The sequence below is a fragment of the Neofelis nebulosa genome, chromosome X (genome assembly GCF_028018385.1).
Source record: "Neofelis nebulosa isolate mNeoNeb1 chromosome X, mNeoNeb1.pri, whole genome shotgun sequence".
Taxonomy (NCBI): domain Eukaryota; kingdom Metazoa; phylum Chordata; class Mammalia; order Carnivora; family Felidae; genus Neofelis; species Neofelis nebulosa.
The window spans coordinates 112,752,339-112,769,350 of NC_080800.1; the positions used below are offsets into that span (position 1 = coordinate 112,752,339).

A 17,012-nucleotide genomic window follows, 5' to 3' on the forward strand; every position below is an offset into this window, starting at 1 on the left:
GAGAGAGAGAGAGAGAGAGAGAGAGAGAGAGAGAGAGAGAGAGCGCTCTTTATTTTCTACGGTAAATATGTCATTTCTGAGAAAAAAACTGTACGGAGGAAAAAACATTGTGTGCTTTTCTAACAGGCAAAACAAAACAAAACAAAACAAAACAACGAAGTTAGTGGGCCAGTAAAGTTGGTGCTTACACTTGGCTGTTTAAGGTTTGGAGCTGAGCATCTCTGAATCCAGGTGGACAAGGGGCAGGGATCTACTGCCCGCCCTCCCTTTCCATAGAGTCGACCTCCAGCCTGGGAAGGTACCGGAGAGATTAAAGGAGGGGCCTGAGGCGGGGAAAAGAAGGTTGGTCCCCATCCATCGTACGTTCGTACGTTCGTTCGTTCGTTCATTCATTCATTCATTCGCTCACTCATTCAACACGCACTAGACACCACACCCCGTGCTAGGATAGCTTAGGCTACGAAGATGAACCAGAGCCGGCGTCGATCCCGGGGAAATCATAAAGAAACGAGCCAAAGCCACGTTTCCCACGCGGAAGAGGGGAAGGAGGCCCGTCTTCTTGGCAGCAACGCAGAGCCGCCCCGCCCGCCCCATCCACTCTCCCAAGATGGCGCCCGCCGAGGGGGGACGTTCCCACGCCTCCTGCTACCGCCCGCCGCGGCCCCCGCGGAGCCCAAGGTCCCGAGGCGCCGCGGCCCCCCGCAGTCCCCGCGCCGCCAGCCCAGGAGGCCCGGGTGGGCAGCGGGGCTGGACGGCTGCGCGCCACACCAGCGAGCCCCCTGACGCCCCGCCTCCGGGCCCCTGAGCCGCCTGCCCGCTCGCCCGCCCTCCCGTCCGCGTCGGCGGTTTCTGACGCCACCGGAGGCGTGTCGGCGCGACCCGCGACGTCGCGACGCGCCAACAATGGCGACTGCGTCAGCCTGAGCGGGCCCCAGTCGGCCAGCCAGCTCCAGACCGTGCCGCGCGAGCCGCGGGGGCCGCGAGCGCCTCGGACCGGGTCGGCGGCGAAGGCGGCGGCGGCGCGCGTGCGCGTGCGCGCTCCTGCCACAGCCGGGGTCGAGCCGCGGCGCCGAGGCCCCGCGGAGCGAGCCAGGTGGGCGGCGGCGCGGCCAGGCGGCCAGCGAGCGGCGCGCGCAGCGGGCGGGAGGCGAGGGGGGCGGTGTGGGGCGCCGGGCGGCCCCGATCTCCCGGGGGCTGCTGGGGCGCCGCGGGGAGGCGTGCCGGGGGGCGGCGGGCGCGGGCCGAGCGCGGCCGACCCTCCCTTTCTCTGTAGCCTCCGGCAGCATCTGGGCCTCCACGCTCGCCGGGACCGTCCCTTTCCCAAGTCGGCAACATGAGCGGCAACAACTTGGATGGGAACGACGAGTTTGACGAGCAGTTGCGAATGCAAGAACTGTACGGCGATGCCAAGGACGCTGACACCCAGAAGGAACCCGACGGACAGCCCGATTCTTTCGGACAGCAGCCGGCTGACACCCCGTACGAGTGGGACCTGGACAAGAAGGCTTGGTTCCCCAAGGTAGGAGCGTGGCGCGGGCGCCACTGCAGAGCGGGCCCTCCTGGCCAGCCCTCGCGGGGCGTCCCTTTTCCGTTTTCTTTGCTGAGGTCCCGAGTTAGCGCCCCCGCCCCCCCCTCCGCCACGGGTCGCGACGTTTCTTTTTGTTGTGTCTGTTGCAGAACCGGTGTGTAGAGAAACGTAAATCGGTACGAGATGCCTTAAATGCAATTTAATTCTTAAGGTTTTTCTATGTCTTATGAATTTTGTCTGTGAAGGTCACAGTTGGTTATTGCATCGGTGACTGCTTTTTATTGCAAAGAGGAAACACACCAAGAGCAAATTTAGTACTTGTTAATCTAAGATAGGCAACCTCACTTACCCTAGGAAATTCAGATGTTTGTTCAGCTGATGTACTGTGTGCAAAATGCAGCTTCTTGGTTTTGGGGGGGTGGGTGGAGAAGTGGCCATTTGTATCTCTTTTTGGAGTCCACTTTGTAACTCTCCTTCCTATTGAATTGTGTCCCTGGGCATGTGTGTTTGAACCGAATAGCCACAGGAATAGGACTAGAGGGGCAAAGAATAGTTACGGAGATCTGTGTCGATTTGTGTAGAGTGCTTGGAAATTAAGTACCTTATCCCAGCTTGGAAGTAACATAACTGGTGTTAACTTTGTTCTGTAAACTTTTCGGTGGAAGTATCCTGTTAATCAAAGTCTCCTAGGGGTGGAAAAAGATACCAGAAGCAAACGAATCAGCTTGCAGGCTGGTAATATAAACCGTGTCTCCACTGTGTAATTTGACTGTTATTCTTAAAATTACTTATTTCAACTTTTTTATTTTCCATTTTGTATTTATGTATATATATTCCATTCCCTCAACCTTGTTAAATTTCTCATTTTGCTTGTATTGCGGTGCCAATGCCAGTGCAGATTTGGTTTCTGAGTACTTTTCACAATAGTCTGATCATGGATTCATTTGTGACTCTGTCTCTTTATGTTATGGAAGCCCATACCTCTTCAGACTTGGAGTTTTAAATGTGCATAACATTGATCAGAATGAAGATAGAACTCTCATTTCTTTCGTTGTGCGCCTGTGCTTCCCCCCCCCCAAAAAAAAAAAAAAAGCCAGGAGGGTAGATGTGAGCTGAATTTGTTCTTAATTTGGTCTGGCACTAAAATGATCGTGTGATTTCATTAGTGAAAGAGTTAAAATAAGCATTTGGTTTTATAATTGTTAGCTTTATTCTCTGTGTAGCGAATCAGTCCCATTCTGCGTCCTCTCTGCGCGCTGATACTCAGATATTTGGTGTGCGTACGCTTCTGTGTATCTCTGTAGCAAAAGAAAACTGGATTCCGTTGTTAGATTCTTAGTTGACGGTTGGTTTTTGTTCTGTTTTATTGTTATCTGCTCCTTCCTTTGTTGTATGTACTTTAGCCTTCGGCAAGTAGACCGTAGAGAGGTAGTGATTTATAAATGAAACAACTAGAAACCGGGCCAACATCACTTAAAATGCCAGTAGCGTCTCAGAGTTTCGTGTTGATAACCCAAGTGCCCGTGTCTTTTTTTGTTTGTTTTTTTAATCATTTTAGGCACCTTTTCTGTGTAAGGTGACTCTTCTTGTATTTACACTGTAATCACTACAGCCGTTATCTGCAGAAACACTTCTGGGTCCAGTTGTATAACCGTGTTGCCATTTAACACAATATTAAACTTTTTCTGGGAAGAAAACATTTTTGAATTTCTGTATGTGTGTGTGCTGAATTTTTTGTTTAGATCACTGAAGATTTCATTGCTACGTATCAGGCCAACTATGGCTTTTCTAACGATGGGGCGTCTAGCTCCACTGCAAATGCACAAGAAGCCACTGCCAGGACTGCAGAAGAACCTCCTCAAAGAAAAACCCCTGAACCCAGTGATCCCAAAAAGAGGGGAGAAAAGAGAAAGGCCGAATCAGGCAAGTGGATTTAACTTGCAAAACAGGAATGTGAAAAATTTTGATGTTAGTTATGTGCATATATAGTTACTGTTGGGAGAATAATACCAGCTTGAAGGAGGCATAAAATGAGGGGTTTTTAATACGATTATTTGGGTTCATATATTGGCTCTCGCACTAACTCGTGGGCATTGGGTAGGCTGTTGCAGTTCTGTGCCTCAGTTTCCTCCTCTGCAAACTAGAGCTATTGTTAGGGGATTATCAAAGGTTCTGCTTGTAAGGTAATTTTGTTACACGTTTTGAGTTAAATTGAACTCAAGGCAATTTTGTCTCAGCTTGGCCATGTCTAACACAGAGATCAGAGTCAGAAGCAACTTACACATGCCCCAGCCTAAAGTCAGCTCAAGGATGAGTGTCTTTTTAAGGCAGTATGAGAAGCATAAAGAACCGAGATAACGAGCCATACTTTTTCAGACAGGGTTCTGGAACTGTGTGTCAAAAGATCCAGTACTTTGAAAGCTGGACAGTGATTTGAGTCGGTCTCTCTTGTGCTAAGGATAAGAAAAGAGTCCTGGAAGTTTCAAGAAACTGCCACATTGTCCTGGTTTCATAGTGTGACTCTTACCTTTTCTTGCATGTGTTCTTTTTTTTTTTTTTTTTTTTTTCATTTTTAGGATGGTTTCATGTTGAAGAAGACAGAAATACAAATGTGTATGTGTCTGGTACGTATACCCTCAAACAAAGCAAAGAAAATACCTGGTTTTGAGATTTTTTTTTTTCACAAAGTGCTCTTTAGTTTTCTGCTTTTCTAAAATCTGTTGGTTTTTTATCATTGTGTCACTTTTTTGTTCGACTGCTTGCATTTGTGAGGAATTTGGCTTTTGTTAGTTACAGAGCTGAGAAAAATTAAGTTGTGTGTAACTTTGCATGCTTTGGGTCTGCTTTACGTAACTTAGAACAGTTTGCCCCTTCAGCGATACAAGGCTTAAGCAAACCGTGATTTTAATGTATATTTGAATACATGAAAACATGAAATTTCCTCAATTCTGTAGCTGGGAGATTTTTTACATGCATTTAGAAAATCAAAATTGTGAGGCGTCCGGGTGGCTCAGTCGGTGAAGCTTCTGACTCTTGGTTTCTGCTCAGGTCACGATCCCCAGGGTCATGGGACGGGAGCCCCGCATCGGGCACTGCTGACTATGGAGCCTGCTTGAGATTCTCTCTCTCTTTCCCCCTGTGCCCCTCTCCCTGGCCCACTCTCGCTTTCGCTCTCTCTTTCTAGGAAAAAAAAAAAAAAAAAAAAAAAAGGAAATTATGTTCATCTGAGTTATAGATTTCTTTTTTTTTTTTTTTTTTTTTTTTGAGTTGTAGATTTCTAGCTGGTAGAATGCTTACATAGCCCTCACTGTCATTGTACATGCCTTTGTAATTTTTTCCCCTCATGTTACAGGTTTGCCTCCAGACATTACAGTGGATGAATTTATACAGCTCATGTCCAAGTTTGGCATTATTATGAGAGATCCTCAAACAGAAGAATTTAAGGTCAAGCTTTACAAAGATAACCAAGGAAATCTTAAAGGAGATGGTCTTTGCTGTTATTTGAAGGTTAGTTATGTGGTCAAGTTTCTCGTCGTTCCATGTGTAACTCAGGAACCAGGCCTGAGAACTATTCAAAACAGGATGCGAAAGAAAACTGAAATTTCAGATTGCGCCTGTGTGTATCGCGTCGGCGAGGTTATTGTTCTTTTAGGAAAGTACGTTACCAGGTCAAGGTGTTACGTAAGTCCTGTGACTGAAGTGCTACTTTTGTCTTGAAAGGATTCTCACTGCAGAGATCTCTCTAGGAGTATAGGCATAAAGTCTGCTCAGAACACATTTTAAAAATCCACAAAGAAAAGAAAGCCAGTAACATTTTATTTGCCCCCTGGAATGAATTGGACCAAGGTTTGGCAGACTCCAGCCCCACTGCCTGTTTCTGTAAATGAAGTCTTACTGGGACGTGGCCACATTCATTCATTCGTTTCCTCATTTGTCTGTGGCTGCCTTCGGGCTCCAGCGGCAGAGTTGAGTGGTTGAGGCACACAGCACGTGGCCCACAAAGCCTAAAATATCGACCAGCTGGCCCTTTGCAGAAGTTTTCTGAGCCCTGAATTAGACCCTAAAGGAGATGGTGGGGTCCGCTTACTGCTTTGAGATGCATTTTTGATGGGAGCGAAGAGAGGGCGGTATTGATAGAAACTTGCAGAACTTGATGTGTCCGTGGTAGCATAAATTGCACAGGGAAAGCCCCGAGTCAAAGGTAGTCATTGTTTCTGGAACGCCTCTCACCTTAGGGGCACGCGTTCTACGTGACTGCAGGGTACAGAAGCAGCGGGCACATTGATGCCCGGTACCCATGTCATGGAAGGGGAAAAATAATTAACGCAGTAAAATGGTAGTGACCCAACAACAGTATCAACACCACACGTGTGTTGCGAGTGTGCAACATTTCAGTGAAATCAGACGGGGGGGAGGGGGAGGGTTAAGCTGACAGCTCTCCGGAAGATAGGTTTTGGGTCTGGTTCTTGAACGTGACGGGGTCATACGTGAGTATGACCATTATAGGCAGTTATTAATTTTCAAATACAAGGAGAGCTGAGGGTTTTACGAGTTCTTCAAGGGTTATTAAAAATCTGTAAACAGATTCTTAGAGTTTGATTGGATTTGCTTAAAAAAAATTTTTTTTTGTTTATTTCTTTACTTCGAGAGAGACAGAGACAGCACAAGTGGGGGGGGGGGCGGGGGGGGGGAGAAAATCCCTCTCTCTGCGCTGGCAGCCCGGAGCCCGACGTGGGGTTCAAAACCACGAAACCGCAAGATCGCGACCTGAGCCGAAACCAACAGTCATAAGCTTAACTGACCGAACCACCCAGGCACCCCAGTTGGATTGGATTTTTCATTTTTTTTTTTTTAAGAGAAAAACGAGGTTTTGAGTAACTTTGTATGTACAGTTTTAGGATCCGTAACAGCGCAAGGTTGGCCAACCAGTAAATTAAGCTCCAAAAAAATCACTGTTCTGGGATCCGCACTTGATTGTGCGGCTGAGTTCAGTTACTTTTCGTGTCCTCCTCAGGTCCTCAGATCTCGGACTCTGTGTAGGGCCGCCAGCCGCCCCCTTTGCCCAGAACCCGCAAACGTATTCAATGTCCAAGCTGTCAGATAATCACCTTCACACTGTCTCACAGACCTCCATTTTAACTGGTGAACAAAAAAATTAACAGCTGGCTGTGCTCTTCCCAGTTCTTGAGGCATCTAGCCTTTTAAGGAGGACTGTTTTAGCATTTTAAAACTGGAAGGTACCTTAGAAGTCACGCGGGTCCATTTGCCTCATTGAGACATTGAGACTCCACGGGACAGCACTACTTACTATTCCAATAACGACGTGATTCATCGAGCACCCACTCCATGCCAGTCCCTGTCTCTTATGTGCATTCTTCCTCTTAATTTTATCAAGCACCCTGCAAAGAAGGCATTTCTCTTCCCATTTTACAGATGAAGAAATTGAATACCTTGCCCAAGTTCACATAGCTGGTTGGGGGACAGCCGCGTCCAGAGTGCAGGTTTCCTCATACGGCATTCTCTCTGCTTCTTTACCTCAAAGGAGGTAGTTAGTGATGAAACCTTGATTGTGTGTGTAGTCCTCATTCACCAAGAAAAGCTCCCAGAGGTTTCGGGTGAGTGTGCAAATTCCTGACTGTCTCATTTTACCTTTATAAAGAGGGAGTCCGTGGATCTCGCATTAAAACTTTTGGATGAAGATGAAATTCGAGGCTACAAGCTACATGTCGAAGTGGCAACGTTTCAGCTGAAGGGGGAATATGATGCCTCAAAGAAGAAGAAGAAGTGCAAAGACTACAAGAAAAAGCTGTCTCTGCAGCAAAAGTTTGTGGTTTTGTTTTCCTTTTTGAAAGATTTCTTGTAAATATCCGAGAGCACGTTTTTGGCAGAGCCACCTAGTTTTCTTCCATCAAATACACCTTTGAATTATTGCTTAATTAGATTGTCAGAGGGCTTCGGTGATCTGTGCGGTAGGATGATCTGGCCGTGTTTTTATCTTCTGGTGTGTTTATCCGTAATACGACGTGAGCTTGAGTGAGACCCTTTGGAAGAAGTTGAACATCGGATTAAATAAAGCAGTTGAGGTTGCTATATCAGAGCCAGTAGTTCACTTTTGGTGCGAATGGACATCAGCTACACTAGGAGGTAACGCGGTATGTGTAGGCTATGGGCTCGTTGATAGGTGTTGGAAATTAGAAACGATGGCTTTTTAAAAAAATTTTTTTTAATGTTTATTTTTGAGAGAGACACACAGAGCAGAGGAGGGGCAGAGAGAGAGGGAGACACAGAATCCGAAGCAGGCTCCAGGCTCTGAGCTGTCAGCACAGAGCCCGACACAGGGCTCGAACTCACGAACCGTGAGATCGTGACCTGAGCCGAAGTCAGACGCTCAACGGACTGAGCCACCCAGGTGCCCCAGGAAACAATAGCTTTTATCACTATATTTACCGTGTGGTTGTCCGTGGTGTATACGTGATGTCATCAAATTTCTACCACTCCAATTGGCTGGGGAATATGCTTTTTGAAATCTGCTAGTTTTAAGCAGTTAGCCAAAAGGATAAGTGCTTTGTTTTCTCAGAGTGAGTTCTGATAACGCTTCTAACACTACGCTCACACCAGCGGTAAAAGGATCAAGAAAGCATTTAGTTGTGATGTCCTATCGTTTTTACGGGAACGAGTGGACTAAATACCTACCAATTTTGTAAATACTGTCAATAAAATTTAAGGTTGTAACAGATTTTATGTTCACATATTTCAATGCATTTGGTTCTTCGCCATCATAAAACGGCTAAAAACCAATACGATTTGAACACGTTTCTTGCCCTCAGAGCATAGTCGTAAATACTGGATAGTTATAAATGCTAAATAGCCAGCACTTTTACAGGAGTCTCCATGGAATGTTTGTGACCAGACAGCAGTTCTGAAAAAAAGATACGTCCTGGGGATTTCAAGACACTGGGTCCGTCTTTGACCCACCCGTTATTTTTACTTTAGACAGTTCTCTGAATAGGACTGTTGTTGTGGAATCACATCTTTAACGTCCTTAAATACGCTGTAGAGGATTACTGTAACAACTCCTCGTCTTCTCTCCCACAAGTATGAAACAAAATTGAGTTTCTTGTTACTGCTTTGTTGCACCAGGCAGCTGGACTGGAGACCCGAGAGAACAGCTGGCCCGTCCCGAATGCGCCACGAACGAGTTGTCATCATCAAGAATATGTTCCATCCGATGGATTTTGAGGTAGGAGGCGGTATTCTCACTGACGGATACGCTGGTTGTGCTGTTTGTCCCCAAGGGAACCCAGAGCTCCCCTCGCCCCGTCTGTCTTGTGCCGCACCCTCTGCGTCCACGCGGTCGGCAAGGTAGGAAGACGGAGCCAAGAGTCCCCCGCAGTGTTCGGATTTTCCCGTGGTTAGCCTAGGGCTCCCTGAGCTGTCTCCCAGGGGGCGCCCACACTGCGGCTGCAGGTGGCAGCTCCCTGCTTACGGGAAATCATTAAAAATATAATCACGGAAAGATTTCTGGGCGCTGCTTGTAGATTCTGAGCGCCGTCCGGCAAGTACGGGCTGCTCTGGGTGGGGCGTCATTTCACACCCAGAAATGAGCACCTGCCTCGCTTTGGTACTGAAAGTCTGATCCTTCAAGAAACGTCAGGTTAAGGAAATACAGCTCCTGGTGTTGACGTAGGGAAGGTTTGTTCTTCCAGATGCAACTCGGACAGAATTGTTCTGTGGCTATCAGGAGGACTTTGCAATACCTAACGCCCGTGTACAATTCTAAGAACCGCAAATAAACATAGCCTCGCCAACCGGGCCGCCTCGTGCCGCGTCCCGCCTCCTGTTCTCGTCGTGTCCTTGCGTAGACCCGTGGGCTCGTTTGTGAAAGAACTTTTCTTCATTCCCTGCCTGGGTTCTGAAATTCATGATAACCAGTTACACATAAGGTCGAGAAAGGTGACAGGTAAAAAGGTAAGCAAACGGAAAGATAACAAGCTACAGAAGAAGAAAAAAAAACGTTCATAACGTAAAATTCCAGGTTTACAAATGATCCGGTTGCAACCAGAGCCCTTCTGTGCATTTAAACAGAATGGCCCTTTCCTTGTAGCCCCCTCCGAGAGGACCCCGGAATGGTCTGTTGAGCTCCAGCCCAGCCGATAGCGATGTGATGGGGTTCACTGTGCACCTGTGGGGTCTGCGTATCTTTTGAGATCATTCGGGAGACACGTGGACAATACGTAACGTTCGATGTCTCTTCTGAGTAGAATTCTGGAGAAGCTTGAAATAGAGCAGAACTGCTTCAGGCTTTGCGGTGATAATGGCAAATGTTTAAAAACCACACGTGTACACATGCACGCTCTTCGAAACACTCTGCCTAAGAAATACTCTTTGGTATCAGGGTGAACAATGTGAAGACTAAGATATTTAACGTAACTTCAGAGGGTCTCCGGTATTTTATTCAAAGCCTCATTTATTTATTTATTGGTTTCTTTTTTCCAAAGCCTTATTTAAAAATGCATGTCTGGAGGCACCTGGCTGGCTCAGTCAGAAGAACGTGTGACTCTTGAGCTCCGTGTGGTGGCTTTGAGGCCCCACGTTGGGTGTAGACATTATGGAAAGATAGATAGATAGATAGATAGATAGATAGATAGATAGATAGATAGAGGCACCTGGGCAGCTCCGTTGGTTAAGTGTCTGACTCTTGATTTCAGCCTAGGTCATAACCTCATGGTTTGTGAGTTCGAGCCCCACATCAGGCTCCGTGCTGACAGTGTGGATCCTGCTTGGGATTCTCTGTCTCTCTCCTCTCTCTGCCCCTCCCCTGCTCACACACGCTCACTCACTCTCGCTCTCAAAAAATAAATAAGTAAATAAATAAATGCCTGGCAAATTTGAATACTAGGAGATGACGAGTCAAAATCTCGATGCACATGTAAGTTTCTCATTATGTATACCAGCGCTGTCCAATAGAAATAGAATGTGAGCCACATGTGTGATTTAAATTTTTCTGGTAGGGGCACCTGGGTGGCGCAGTCGGTTAAGCGTCCGACTTCAGCCAGGTCACGATCTCGCGGTCCGTGAGTTCGAGCCCCGCGTCAGGCTCTGGGCTGATGGCTCGGAGCCTGGAGCCTGTTTCCGATTCTGTGTCTCCCTCTCTCTCTGCCCCTCCCCCGTTCATGCTGTGTCTCTCTCTGTCCAAAAATAAATTAAAAAAAAAAAAAATAAATAATAAATTTTTCTGGTAGCCACAGTTAAGATATAACATGAGGGGCGCTTGGGTGGCTCAGTCGGTTGAGCGTCCCGACTTCAGCTCAGGTCATGAACTCGCAGTTTGTGAGTTTGAGCCCCACATCGGGCTCTGTGCTGACAGCTTGGAGCCTGCTTCAGATTCTGTGTCTCCCTCTCTCTCTGCCCCTCCCCTGCTCACGCTCTGTGTCTCTCTGTCTCTCAAAAATAAATAAATGTTAAAAAAAAAGATATAACATGAGACAGGGGAAATTAATTTTAATGATGAATTTATTTAACCCAATATATCCAAAATATTTTTAATTTCAACATGTTATGTAAAATATCAATGGGTTACATTGTGCGGTTTTTTCTTCCCCCTTTAGTGGCAAATCTTCAAAATCTGGTGTTCATTTCAGACTTGGAACACAGCTCAGTTTGAACTAGCCACATTTTAAGTGCTCGGTAGCCACATGTGATTAGTGGCCACCGTCTTGGCCAGTGTAGGTTTAGATTAGAAATATGGTTTATTTCTTCCTGGGAAAACAAAACACCACCCTGGGAAAAAGTTAGGAGAGTCGTGCAGAAGGTTTCAGTGCATCAGTCTGATTTTTTAGTCTCCAGCCCATTGCCTGCCAAGCGTTGTCTTTTGAAAATTTCCATTTTCAGTTCTGTTAAAGAGTTTTCCTACGGGAGGGAACTGTTCTCTTTAAGCTTCAGGATACTACACAGCGGTGAGGATATATTCATTTTTCAAGCTGGTATAAATGAAAAGGGAGATACAGGAAGATTTTGGCTCAAATTTGATATCCTCGTAGGAAAGGCCCGAGACTTTGCTATGGAAATAAAGAAAAGGATGCTACTCCCCCCCCACCCCACCCGTACCCCCAACAGTGGAATCCCGCCTAAATGTATTAAATATTTTGAACCAGTTTTTGTATGTTTTTACTAGAATCCTGATTTCCCTCAGTCAGTAAAGTAGAGGCATTGGTCCAGCCGTCTTAAAGCTGGGCCGGCCTGAGGTGGCATTTGACTTGTTAGAATTTTGTAGACCTTAGACAAGAATAGCTAATTTTACGCAAAACCTCTTTTTGTTTGTTTGTTTGTTTGTTTGTTTGTTGGCTGGTCAGAGCGAGAACTTCGATTCTCAGGATGTGTACTTACAGAAGGGGGCAAAGCCCGTTTTAATCGCGTGTGTTTCTTGCAGGACGATCCACTGGTGCTGAACGAGATCAGAGAAGACCTTCGAGTGGAGTGTGCAAAGTTCGGACAAATTAGGAAGCTCCTTCTCTTTGATGTAAGTCCTTTCGGTTTAGTAAGTTATTCCCAGAGGTCAGCGGGCCCCAAATCTTAGACTCGTGGCTGCCATCTAGTGGTGGTCATCTGTTAGCAATAATTAGATGAGCTTGGATTGCAAGGCAGGGCTTCACTGGATGGTCAGATACTGTCAGATGAAAGAAAGCACGAGAAAGATGTGTGAGACTTGGTGGTTTCCTGTTTGCCCTTATTTCCGCCTCTTTGTGAATCATTCTCCTCCATATTCGAAGAGCAATCCAGCAAAATATTTTTCGGTATGTTCCCCTTGTTACCCGTTTTTTACGTCCAAGAGTGACACAGAATAATGAAAAGAGCCACCATTTATCGATTGCACACGAGTTACGTTACACGTTCCCTCGCCTAATCCCTCATGATCCTTTGCGGTAGATGGGTGATAGGTGCTAGATCGAGCACCTTGCTCAAGGTCACCCAGCTGCTAAGTGGCAGAGCCCCACTGGGGCTATTTGACTTGAGAGTCTACACTCGTTAACAGCTCTGCCATCTTGCCTCTCTTTAGACAGGGTTGTCAGTAGAAACATTTCCAAGGACATCCTGCTCGGTTCTTGATAGACAAGATTAAGCTAAAGCAGCCGCTAGCTTCAGGTCACTGGCTGGGGTCCAAAGGAAGAAAGGCTTCGTACAGAAAACGTTTAAGCTCAGGTTATCAGAACACCACCACCAGCACTACGCGCCTGTTTTGTGAAATGCGTGCATTTTATTTTTAATTGTCTCATTCCTTCTCTTGTCTTTCTAGAGACACCCAGATGGTGTGGCCTCCGTGTCCTTCAGAGATCCAGAGGAAGCTGATTATTGTATTCAGACTCTCGATGGAAGGTGGTTTGGCGGCCGTCAGATCACTGCGCAAGCGTGGGATGGGACTACAGATTATCAGGTAAATTCCGTAACTGTCAAGGGCACAGCAGTTGTTTCATTACCAACAAATACTGGGCTCGTGGTCCTTTGGGTTCCGTTGAATCTGTTTAAGGTAACAGTATTTCTTCTAAATAATACTATGCATTCAGAGCCTCGAAAGAAAAACGTTTTAGTCTTCAGTTTAGAAGCCTAAAATTTGGAGGCGTGCTCAGAATGGTGATAAGTAAATTACAGGCAGAGTTCAAATATTACCGGTTTCGTTGGTGAGACATCTCGAGTACTGTGGTGTTGGGCATTTATTCAAGCGATGTTAAAATCAACTCTAGTTAATCAAGACGTTAAAGTTTTGCAAACCGGAGATAGAGGAATGCTCTGATTTCCTAAGAAGAGACGCCTTATAAGATCGGGTACTTGCGTCACTATCAGAAGCATGCAGAGAGATCGTCACTTCTTTTTGCCTAAAACTTATTTTGATGGCAGTTCCCGTTTCTCCACAGGTGGAAGAGACCACAAGAGAAAGGGAGGAAAGGCTGAGAGGATGGGAGGCTTTCCTCAATGCTCCCGAGGCCAACCGAGGCCTTCGGCGTTCAAATTCCATCTGTGCTTCGGAAAGGGCAGGGCCTTCCGGAGTAAGGCATTTTTCAGAGCACCCTAGCACGTCTAAGATGAATGCACAAGAGGCCACCACTGAAATGGCATTTGAAGAGCCTCTAGATGAAAAGAAGTTTGAAAAAACCGAAGATGGGGGAGAATTTGAAGGAGATGCTTCTGAGAAAGGTGCCAAAGAAAGTGGCCCCGAAAAAGAGGCCGAAGGCTGCCCCCAGAAAGAATCTGAAGAAAGCTGCCTCAAAACAGGGTCTGAGGAAGGCTGTCCCAAGAGAGAGCGTGAGGAAGACTACCCCGAAAGAGAGTCTGGAGAAGGCAGTCCTGAAAAGGAGTTTGAAGAGGGTGGTCCCAAGACAGAGTCTAAAGAGAATGGCCCCGAACGGGAATCCAAAAAGAAGAGGCTCAAAAACGATTACGAAGAGAACGGCCTTGAAAAGGAGTCCGATCAAGATGGCCCCAACAAGGAGGGTGAGGAGGAGGAGAGCCTCCAAAAGGAGTCTGAAGAAGACGACTCCGAAAGGGAATCCGAAGAAGACTGCTCTGAAAAGCAGTTTGAAGATGGCTCCGAAAAAGAATTTGAGGAGAATGGCCTCGAGAAGGATTTCGAAGAGGATGGCTCCGACAAGGAATTCGGTGAAAACATTCTCGACAGGGAGTTCGAAGACAATGACTCTGACAAATCGGAATTTGGAGATAGCAGCTCTGAAAGAGTGTTCGACGAGGAAGTCTCCGAGAGAGAGTTTGACGAAGAGTCCGATGAAAAGGAAGAAGGGGAAGACACCTATGAGAAGGTCTTTGACGATGAGTCCGACGAAAAAGAGGACGAGGAATATGCCGACGAAAAGGGCCTCGAAGACGCCGACGAGAAGATGTTTGAAGATTCAGACGACAGAGAAGACGAGGAGGGCGTAGAGGTAAAGGAAGATGAAGACGTGGATGAAAAGATGTTCGAAGAGGATGATTCCAACGGGAAACTCTTTGAAGATGAAGATTCCAACGAGAAGCTGTTCGACGATTCTGACGAGAGAGGGACAGCGAGGGGCCTGGGGAACGCAAAGGAGGAGGGGCCCCTGTCCACAGGCAGCAGCTTTGTCCTCAGTAGCGATGACGACGTCGAAGACGACATTTAATCCTTTACACTTGCTTTGTAGGGAGCTTCCCCTGGCTCCATTCTGCCTGTGCTCCAGGGCAGTTGCTAGTAGTGTTACATGCACACGTGCCTCGTGGTAGGGTGCCATCAGAGTAATGCAGTGACGTTTTCATCGTACCTGTACTCAATGATTTTAAACCTGTGTTCATTGGCCGTTGAGTTAAAACTTCATAATATAATGCAAGTAAGCTGGGTACTTTGTCCTTCGTCTGATTTGTTAGTTGCATGCAGAATAATGTTTTTTAAACTATTCTGATTGAAGTTTGTGATACTCAAAAATAAAAATAAGTTGTTAATATGCTGAAACTGATAAGAGGACTCGGCGTTACATTGCATTTGAAATTCTCGCTGTTGCTTAATTCTTACTAAAGTGTGGTTTTTGTGAGGATTTGAAAAAGCCCGTAGGAGTCGTCGTGCTTCCCGCTTACGCTAGAACTTACGTCCCCACTTCCCCTCCCTAAACCAGAACATGTTACTAAACTTATAAAGCAGATAACACTCTGGAGTTTTTCCCTGCCCGGTCCTTGCAAGTTACTTTGATAATTGTTTTCGTTTTTCACCCTCTTCCCCCGGAAATTGACTCGTAGATGTGCAAAAATGAACTTCCTGAGGCCCACAGCTTCCATTCATTGGAAATACGGAGGAGGTTAGAAATCTGTGTACTGTTGGGGCCCCTTTAGAAGCTGATTAGAGTTATGAGACCTTTCCCCAGAAAAATGGATGCACACACTACACGGCTTTTTTTTGTATACACTTTTCAGAGGTTTATGGATCCCCTGGAGTTTAAGATCTACCTTTGTCATGCATACTTCGGCTTTTTGTTCTACATTCATGGTGGCTAGTACTGTGTTCAGTTGTGTAGTCCCAATAAAAATTGGAGTCTTTCTTCATTGTGCTTTCCAGATTCAGTATTGGTGAATTGACTTCTGATGTAGTATTAAGAAGTTACTCTCGTGAATTAGAAGCATTAAAATAAACTGCCTTGGTGCTTTTTCATTATACCGTCTGTAAGTGTAATCATTACCCTCTTGAGACCAAAAAAAAAAAAAAAAAAAAAAAAAGTTCTGTTTCAAGCCAAAGCTGAGAATTTTGTAGTTGATGTCTGGGATTTCTTTTTTTTTTTTTTTTTTAATGTCTGGGATTTCTTAAATCTCAGGATTTTCACCAGGGATAAATCGGTAAAACAGCTCAAGAAATTTACTGGGGCGCCTGGGGAGCCCAGTCGGTTGAGCATTGGACTCTTGATTTCGCCTCAGGTCATGATCTTGTGGCTCACAGGATCAAGTCCTTCCTCGGGCTCTGTGCTGACACTGGAGCCTGCTTGGGATTCTCTCCCTCCCTCTCTCTGCCCCTCCCCCACTCGTGCTCGCTGGCCCTCTCAAAATAAATAAATACAAATTAGCAACATTTAAAAATAAAAGTAACTTAAGAGCTAAAGAAACAAGTCTAGAAAAGTTGCAAGCCATAATAGTGTTTCCTTTAAAGGTAAGCCAGAAGCATTTAACACTATATTTACTGGTTTCCTGAACGTCAGGTCACGTTTATCTTCCATACACAATGGTTGGAACGTGGAACTACAACACAGACCAGCTCCAAGGCCATTAGAAGGGGACCATTTTCTTTCTGACTTCTTTTCCCCTGCTCGTTAATTTGGCTGATAACAAATATGCTCATTTTATTTGAACACCCTGGAAGCAAAAGTCACACATAGCTGTAAAATGGTAAGTCATTTGCGAGATGGTGTCGGCAAACACATGAAAAAGCATGAAGCATATGCACACAGTCGCCTGTTCACTAAGTAGTCGGACCAAGACGGTGGAGTTGATTGTGAGGCAACAACATGTGCTGGTAGCAAAAGAAAAGAACGATATAGGGGTGGGTTTTAAGCACAGTAGTGCTCCACGATTACCTGACAATGTCTAAGCTTAATGTTCCCTAGGAAGGCATAGCTTATGTGAATCTCAAGTAGTGTACTTAACCCTGAATGTGTGAACCAGAAGTGGCTTCGGGGATGCCTTCAAGTCTCTCATAATAAACTTGAAACTCCATGTTAGAAGATAAAGGTACTAGGGGTCTTGGCAATATTCACGAGATACTTGAAATTCTTAACTGCTTTCTGCAAAAGAAACCTGATAAGGGCAAAATCGGAGTAATATGTTCCAGAGGTCTCTTGTTTTCCTCCTCCATTCATGATAACTGTGGGCTCTTCCTGAAGCCCCGAGCGGCCAAATCTGGTCGATTTAGAAGCCACTGCCTCTTCCTTTTAAGAAGGGAATCTATTTTTCTGGTATGAATTATTTGGGAATTCTGAGGCTT

At 46.0% G+C, this 17,012-nt stretch overlaps 1 protein-coding gene across 1 annotated transcript; it reads left to right on the forward strand.

The window, feature by feature from the left end:
- Positions 1–957: 957 nt before the first annotated feature.
- On the forward strand, positions 958–15,695 carry HTATSF1 (HIV-1 Tat specific factor 1). The gene is made up of 10 exons (XM_058712527.1): positions 958–1,093; positions 1,274–1,519; positions 3,271–3,451; positions 4,105–4,152; positions 4,881–5,035; positions 7,188–7,351; positions 8,669–8,768; positions 11,958–12,047; positions 12,822–12,959; positions 13,438–15,695. The coding sequence occupies exons 2-10, from the start codon at positions 1,334–1,336 to the stop codon at positions 14,674–14,676; spliced, it is 2,301 nt and encodes a 766-aa protein (XP_058568510.1). The 5' UTR covers positions 958–1,093; positions 1,274–1,333; the 3' UTR covers positions 14,677–15,695.
- The last annotated feature ends 1,317 nt before the right edge of the window (positions 15,696–17,012 follow it).

Coding starts and splice junctions, on each gene's coding strand:
- HTATSF1 (XM_058712527.1), top strand. CDS start 1,334: ATGAGCGGCAACAACTTGGATGGGAACGACGAGTTTGACGAGCAGTTG. Junction 12,048..12,821: donor GGAAGCTCCTTCTCTTTGAT/GTAAGTCCTTTC, acceptor TTGTCTTTCTAG/AGACACCCAGATGGTGTGGC. Junction 12,960..13,437: donor ATGGGACTACAGATTATCAG/GTAAATTCCGTA, acceptor GTTTCTCCACAG/GTGGAAGAGACCACAAGAGA.